At 56.9% G+C, this 7,876-nt stretch overlaps 1 protein-coding gene across 1 annotated transcript; it reads left to right on the top strand.

Moving 5' to 3' along the window:
- Window positions 1-7,080, top strand: DOK2 (docking protein 2). The gene is made up of 5 exons (XM_065946599.1): window positions 1-2,688; window positions 3,663-3,944; window positions 4,189-4,276; window positions 5,359-5,543; window positions 5,991-7,080. The coding sequence occupies exons 1-5, from the start codon at window positions 2,626-2,628 to the stop codon at window positions 6,612-6,614; spliced, it is 1,242 nt and encodes a 413-aa protein (XP_065802671.1). The 5' UTR covers window positions 1-2,625; the 3' UTR covers window positions 6,615-7,080.
- Window positions 7,081-7,876: the final 796 nt, after the last annotated feature.

Here is a 7,876-nt window from a genome sequence, read left to right as displayed (position 1 = left end):
TGGGGCTCAGGCCTCCAGGTTTAAGTGTGTGCTGTGTTTAGTCGCTCAGTCGTGTCGGACTCCTTGCGACCCCATGGCCTATAGTCCTCCAGGCTCCTCGGTCCATGGGGATTCTCCAGACAAGAATACTGGAGTGGATTGCCATGCCCTCCTCTAGGGGATCTTCCCAGCCCAGGGATCGAACCTGGGTTTCCTGCATTGCAGACGGATTCCTTAGGGTCTGAACCACCAGGGATTAAATAGTTTCCAAGTAATCTGGCAAGCTCGGGCTCCCCCCTGTGGTTCTGAGTGGAATGCGTCCAGTTGACCTTCGGGGAAGGTGATCAGAGAAGGGAAGGGGAGGATCCTTTGTTGTCTGGCTACTCAGTCAGGTCCGGTCCACCCACCAGCGACTTCAGCATCTCAGGTCTTATGCCAGGCCTACTGCATCTGAATCTGCAGTTTTAACCAGGTTTGCACATTAGTGTTTGAAAGGCACTGCTCTGACAGCCCCCAGGATGGCGTTAGAAGCCCTTCTTTTCTCACTCCCTAAGGAGATGCTCAGTCACCCACAGTCCATGCAGCCCCTGTGTAATGTTGCCTCCCCTAAGGGGCTGGAGAAATGGATTTGCTGTTGTTCAGTCACTAAGTCAAGTCCGACTCTTTTGCAACCCCATGGACTGTAGCTCGCCAGGCTCCTCTTTCCATGGAATTCTCCAGGCAAGAATACTGGAGCGAGTTGCCATTTCCTACTCCAGGGATCCAGCTCATGTCTCCTTCATTGGTAGGTGGATTCTTTACCACTGAGCCACCAGGGAAGCCCAGAGAGATGGAATAAGCCACCTACTTTCATACTCTTTACCCCGTCTCAAGGCGTTTCCCCCCCACACCAGCATCCTTGGTTCCCCTTTGGTTTCTGGATCCACCTGTTCAAATCCAGCTTTATGTGTCTCAGTCCTCTCCGCCCAGAGCCCATAATGCTCAGGTTTTGAGCTGTTTTGGTGAAGCACGTGGCATGTGCAGCAGAAGGTCTGAGCAGCGCACTGCTCTGCTCTTCTTCCCAAGACGACCGAACCCCTGCGGTAGAGGACATGGCTCAGTTACATAAACACCCATTATGGGGTTACCCCAAGAGTGCTCGTCTAGTCTCTGGTTTTCCCAGAGTTTCCGCACCATGCCTCTGTCGAATTGCTTCTCTAAACCATCTGGCCCAGTTAGATATTCTCTGCGGCACTTAGATTTCCCCTAAGCCATGTATCTTCTTGCATGGAGTCTAGACTTCGTTTGCGTGCTAAACTGCTTCAGTTGTGTCTGACTCTTGTGGTCCCATGGACTGTAGCCCACCAGGCTCTCCTGTCCATGGAATTTTCTAGGCAAGAATACTGGAGTGGGTTGCCAGGCCCTCCTCCAGGGGATCTTCCAGACCCAGGGATCCAACTCACGCCTCTTTTCTCTCCTGAACTGGCAGGCGGGTTGTTTACCACTAACACCATCTGTTGTTGTTCACTCAGTCGTGTCTGACTCTGACCCCATGGACTGCAGCCCACCAGGCTTCCCTGTCCTCGCAGCATCCTTGAAGTCAGCAATAAAAAGACTGTTAAATTAAAAGATCAGGTACCCTGGTACTTCCTCCTCTGGCCTTTTGACTTTAGGAGACTTGCAAACAGGTGGGTTCACACCTGCCCTTCCTTCTTCCAAGGGTAGAAAGTATGTCTGGAGACTGTGGACCTGGAACCTTTGGTAACTGTGAAGCACATTTGATAACTATGAAACTTTTTTTTTTTTTTTTAAATATGAGAGTTTGCTATTGTAACTTAAAAGATAACCTCCAGATAGAATTCAAGTGTCTTTACAGTGCTCACAAAGGCTGGAAAGAAGGTGGACTCCGACAGTTGAGATGTGCTTGGGGAGTGTAGCTCGCTTCAGTGTGGAGACATTCATGTTTCTAGAAGCTCAGGAGGTGGCGTGTGTGTGTGTCGTGGGGGACAGGGAGTGTCCCCGCAGAGGGAAACCATTTCAGCAGAGCGTGTGAACGTACCGAGGCTAGCGTTCCAGTGTGCCTGTGTGGCTCAGCGCCTGCTGAGTTGAGAGGCCTGGTTTCCGGTTTGGTGGCCTGGAACCCATCCCTCAGCCCTTCCTTGAGCCTCAGTCTCCTCATTTTTGAATGAGGATGTTGGGCTGGCTGATTTCTCAGGCCTCTTCTAGCTCCATCATGCTAACCATCAGCCTGAGCATGGCGGAGCCTTCAGCTCCTGGTTTTATTGTCAAATTTTTGTTTCTGGGCCTCTGTTCCAGAGGGTCAGCCTCCCTGTGTTGCTGACTTCCCCCCGCTGGCCTCTGTCCCTGAGCTCTGTTCAGTGAAACACTGGAGTTGGGCTTTTTGGAAATTCTCTCTTACTCACTGAAAATGCAGGAAGCTTGAATGTGAAACCCACTCGTCAAAAAGAAAAAACACACACACACACAGAGCAAGAAACCACAGGGCCTATCGGCCTGTCGTCATCGAGCAGACGAGAATAGTGCAGAAAACTCTAGGCAGAGAGGAAATGAACTTGAGAGAAGGGGGAACATAGGGCAGAGAGGAGCGAGAGAGGGTGGGTGTGGAAGCGGAGAGCGGGCGCTCAGGGGCCCCGGGATGCCGCGAGGATGGAGGACGTGCTGGTGAAGCAGGGCTTCCTGTACCTCCAGCAGCAGCAGACTTTCGGGAAGGTAGGAAGAGCACCGTTGGTCTGGGGCTGGGCTGAGAGGTGGTGGAGGGTGGGGTGCTAGAGACTCCCCGGAGAGGAGAGGAGGCCCTGGAATGTTCCGAAACCCTTATGGGATAATGGAGACTGCCATCTACCACACTGGGCGCAGAACACAAACTTGGGAGGGCTCCTTCCTTAGCAGTCGCCACATCATGGCCTTTGCTGACAGCCGTGACCCCAGGAGGAGGGGATACCAGAGGACCCTGACTCTTCCTTGTTCTGTGGCGACTTCTCACTGGGACACACTGGGAGGGACTAGACTGCACAGTGGAGGGGATAATTCGGGATGGCCGTGGAGGTTCCTTCCTCCTTTCCTGCCCAGTGGGGTGCATTTGGCTGCTTTTGAACTTGAGCTGGGGTCTCTGGGAGCCAGGGCCCCATTGTGTCTAAACTCCTTTTCATTCTTTTGGCCCCTTTGAATAGGGAAGTCCTCCTTCCCTCGGGACCCACCCCAGGGTTCCTCTCCCTCTCTCTCTCTCTCTCTCTCTGTCCCTCTCATGGCCTCAGGGCATGAGTCAGGAAGGTTCAGAAGAGTCAGCAAGTTCCTGGGGACAGGGCCTTCTGTGGGGCCTCATGCAGAAAGAGGAGCTCCCCAGTCTGGTTTCTCAGGCTGCCCTCCTGGCCTCCTCTGGGCTTCAGGACTCACATGCTTTCTGCCTCTCATCTGGGATTCCCTGCATTGAGCTTGCTCAGTCTCCCTGCAGTTGTCTTCATGGGGCTCACCCCAAGCCTTTCTTTTTTTTTTTTGCCTCCAGCTTCCTCCCTGCTGTCACTGGAGGCCTCTTTCTGGGTCACTTGGGGTGCATCTTCAATGCATGCTAACTCTTAAGGCCCGTGTTAGGCCCTCTGCCTGCTTGTGTCTCCTGTGATCTTTCCCTTTATCTCCCCCGGGGTCCTCCTCTCCCTGCTGGTCATCATCTCTCCATCTGGGGGCAGAAATGGCGCCGGTTCGGGGCTGCACTGTATGGAGGTTCAGGCTGCGCACTGGCCCGGCTGGAGCTTCAGGAGGGCTCGGAGAAGTCGCGCCGGGGAGAGGCCCCCCGGAGGGTCATCCGCCTCAATGACTGCCTGAGGGTGTCCGAAGCCAGCGGGGAGGCCAGCAGCCCCCGGGACACCAGCACCTTCTTCCTGGAGACCACGGAACGCCTGTACCTGCTGGCCGCCCCCACCGCCGAGCGTGGCGACTGGATACAGGCCATCTGCCTCCTGGCCTTCCCCGTGAGTCGGTCAGGGCGGCAGAGAGGATGTGGGGCCCCGGGTGCCTGCCGAGGGCAGGTGTTGTGGGAGTCAAGGTCAGGAGGCTGAGGGTGGTTCTTTGGTGGGGTGTGGATCCCATTTCAGAATAAAGATGGGGGGGTTGGGGGTGGGGCGGCAGACTGAGTGCATTTTGCAAGAAAGCTTAGGGTGGCCAGAGGCGGGGCTGGAGATGGCGATGGTGGTGAACGCTGGGCCTTCTCCCCAGGGTCAGCGGAAGGAGCAGTCCGGGCTGGAGGGGAAGGGTGGCCGGCCCCGCATGGAGGAGAATGAACTGTACAGCAGCGCGACCGCAGGTGAGGGGCCCCTGCTTCTCCCCAGGCTGCTCTCTCCAGGGCGTGGTGGGGAGGAGGTGAGGGCTGGCCGGCAGCCGGCCCAGGCTTCCTGCCTTGAGGTTGCCCCTGGCCCCAGCCAGCCCCTTATCAGCTGCTCCGCATCGCTTCCGGCCCGGCCCAAGGTTGGGGAGGCCAGCCTGACTTAAATGTCAGCCCTTTGCCCTTGGCCCGCTCCCTCTGATCCAGGCCCCGTTGGTGGCAAAGGGCCTGCCTGAGGGACCCAGGTGAAAATGCTGGTCTGGAATTCTCCCTTGATGGGACCTGAGCAATTGTCTGTGAAAAGAATGGTTTCCCTTCTGTGGATCTAAGGTGTCCTGCAGCTAGGGAGTTCTTTGCTGACAAGGCAGTCGCCCTCCTGTCCTCTTGTCTAGCCCTCTGGGGGCTGCCCGTGGGGAGCAGGAAGACACAGGGCAAGGGGTGCATCCAGGCTCCACCCCTCGGAAGGCCCCCCACCTGACCCCTGTGGCCTCGGCAGAGGGTGGGCAGGCAGGGAGAGCTGGGGAGGTGTGGCAGGAGGGATGCAGAGGCAGCTGGGTTGGGGCGAGCAATGTGATGAAGGAGACAGAGCTGTGACTGGCGACGGGAGCAGGAAGGATGTGGCCACAGCGGAGTCGGGGTGCTCGTGGCTAGGGCACAATGCCTCCTGGGGGAGGGGATGGGGGCTCCTGGCATCTTGGGGAGTCTGACCTGGCACAGGGCAGCTAAGCCTTCAGAACGCAGGCACCAGGGCCATGGGGCCACTGATGATACTTCTCTTCTGGAGTCCTGGCCCACTTATTTAGAGCGGTGGTGAATAATCCACCTGCTAATGCCAGAGATGCCGGAGACCCAAGTTTGATCCCTGGGTCAGGAATATCCCATGGACAAGGAAATGGCAACCCACTCCAGGATTCTTGCCTGGAGAATCCTGCAGACAGAGGAGCATGGCGGGTTATAGTCCATGGGATCGCAAAGATTCGGACACAACTGAGTGACTGAACATGCCCGCACACAGAATTGAAAGAGGTTGGCTGTTCTCCCCATGGACTGTGTCTCCTCCCCAGGGACCCCCCGAAAGGAGTTTGCTGTGACCATAAGACCCACAGAAGTCAGTGAGAGGTGCCGGCTCCGCGGATCCTACACCCTCCGGGTTGGGGAGAGTGCCCTGGAGTTGTGGGGCGGCCCCGAGTCGGGCACCCAGCTCTATGAATGGCCCTACAGGTTCCTGCGGCGCTTTGGGCGGGATAAGGTGAGCAGGGGCTGTGAGGGTGGGGCAGAGGAAGGATGAACTAGGAGAGAAAAGAGAGTGTCAGGGAGAGAGCCAAGGGGCCCTCAAAGGAAGAGAGAATGGAGGAGGGAGAAAAGATGAGATAAAGGCTGGAGGAGAGAACCCGGGGAGGGAGATGTGGAGGCGGAGGTGGGGGAGAAGGAAAGAGGAAGACCTGGGTGGGGGGTAGCGGGCTGTGTGGAGGTTGAACTCTGTGCCAGTCATCATACTCAGATGGATGGAAGGAAGATGGAAAAAGTAGAGGGGTTTGTTTGTAAGAAAAGACTCAGAGGGAGGGAGAGGAAGCAGCTTGGGGAGAAGGCCAAGCAGCTCGCTGGTCGGAGGGGAGTTGGAGGTGACATGTTTGTGATTGGAAACTGGGTATGTGAGCAGCTGGCCTCCCTGTAATAGGCTTTCTTCCCCACCCAGGTAACCTTCTCCTTTGAGGCTGGCCGGCGCTGCGTCTCAGGAGAGGGCAACTTTGAGCTCGAAACCAGGAAAGGCAATGAGATCTTCCTGGCCCTGGAAGAGGCCATCTCTGCCCAGAAGAATGCCGCCCCTGCTGGGCCCCAGGCCCAGCCAGTCCCCGTCCCTGCGGTGCTGCCCCGGCCGGAGAGCCCCTACGCCCGACCCCACGACTCGCTGCCACCACCGTCGCCCACCGTCCCGGTGCCCGCTCCCCGGCAGCAGCGCGGACTAGAGGGGGAGTACGCCGTGCCCTTCGATGCCGTGGCCCGGAGCCTCGGGAAGAGCTTGAGGGGCATCCTGGCCGTCCCTCCCCAGCCCCCGGCCGACCCTCTGTACGACAGCATCGAGGACCACCCGCACCCACGACCCGACCACATATATGATGAGCCCGAGGGGATGGCCACCCTGGCCCTGTATGACAGCCCGCAGGAGCCCCGGGGCGATGCCTGGAGGAGGCAGGCCACAGCCGACAGGGACTCCAGCGGCCTCAAGCATGGCTACATAGCGGGACAGGACATCACCGCCTCTGGCTGGCCATCGGGGACCGAGTATGACAATGTCGTACTTAAGAAAGGCCCAAAGTGATGGAGCGCGGAGGAGATGCGATCCCCATGGGACGCCAGTGCTGGAGTCCTGTGCGTGCGGGGCCAAAGTTAGAGGCTGGTGAGAAGGAGCTGGAGGAGCAGGCAGGCCACCGCATCCCAGGAGCCCTGCTCTGCTCCTTCTTGAACCCTCGGCTTCACCGCTTTAGTCTGGTCAGAGGAATTGACCCTTCAGGGCGTGCGGCATGAGTCACCATCTGCGGGTAGGAAGAGCGCCCTGCGGAGACCGCCCTTCTGCTCCTTCTGCACTTCCTCTTCTTTGCAACTACCCCCCCCCCCCCCACCGGCCTAAATGGAACCTCTGGCATTTAGAGGACAAAAGGATATCAGCAAATCGCCCTGGTTCCTCGGTCTGTGTGGGCCACCTTTTCAGACAACAGCCGTGGCCCCAGGCATGCAGGAGGATGGTTGCTGCTGTCTGCCAGTTTTGGACTTCTCTGTGGCATTAAACATTTCAGAAATATTTCTGTGTAACTTGAGAGTGTGTGAGTCGGGGATGGGACAGGCACGGCCCTGCTGGGGTGGACGCTTCGACTGGTCACCACTGACACTGCCTCTCCTAGCAGCAGGATCCTCTCTGGGTCCCCATGTCTGGCCACAGATGTAGAGGTCTGCACAAGTCAGGGCACCCCAGGAAAGATGCTCAACCCTTTGCTAGGGTAGGGTCAACACCCAAGAAATAGTGAGGAAGCTGTGCGTGTGTGTAAACCTGGAGTGGAAGACAGGCAAGAGTAGAAATGGGACTCATCACTTGCCTTTCTAAGACTTACTCTCTTTGTCTGTAAATTGAGGGAGTTTCTCCATTTGGGCACTGAGAGCCCTTCCTGTTCTGAAGTTCTGCATCGGCCCTTGTGTTTTTCTTGGGTTGGCCCGAAAGTTCCAACCCAGTATTTCCCTGCAGGCTCTGTGCAGTCTCCTTTCATCAAAATCTGCCTTCATGGAAAGGGCTGTCAGAATGTTTCTGCTACTGGCCAACTCAGCCAGTCTTACGGGGCACTGTTTGTAAAGCCTCCTTTCGCCTCATAATGCTTATCATCTAGAGGTGGGCTGAGATGAGGACACAGATGTCTATCACAAAAGGGGATGTAAGTTTCACAAGAGGAGAATCAAGGCCTGGAGGTCAGGGGGGATAGCTGTTCATTGGGGGACCAAGAAAGGCTTTGTATCAAAGATGGCACTTAAGGTGGCCCTTCAAGGGTGGGAAGGGGTATGAAAACAGGATCCTGGTAGAAGAATGTGAGTGGA

This window comes from Muntiacus reevesi, chromosome 10, assembly GCF_963930625.1.
Source record: "Muntiacus reevesi chromosome 10, mMunRee1.1, whole genome shotgun sequence".
NCBI lineage: Eukaryota > Metazoa > Chordata > Mammalia > Artiodactyla > Cervidae > Muntiacus > Muntiacus reevesi.
The sequence above is the reverse complement of the archived record's forward strand: the minus strand, read 5'-3'. Positions and strand labels throughout refer to the sequence as shown.

Bases quoted from the DNA above. Each gene is read 5' to 3' on its own strand.
- DOK2 (XM_065946599.1), top strand. From the start codon at position 2,626: ATGGAGGACGTGCTGGTGAAGCAGGGCTTCCTGTACCTCCAGCAGCAG. The intron at 2,689-3,662 runs GTAGGAAGAGCA...ATCTGGGGGCAG, and splicing joins AGCAGCAGACTTTCGGGAAG to AAATGGCGCCGGTTCGGGGC. The intron at 3,945-4,188 runs GTGAGTCGGTCA...CCTTCTCCCCAG, and splicing joins TCTGCCTCCTGGCCTTCCCC to GGTCAGCGGAAGGAGCAGTC.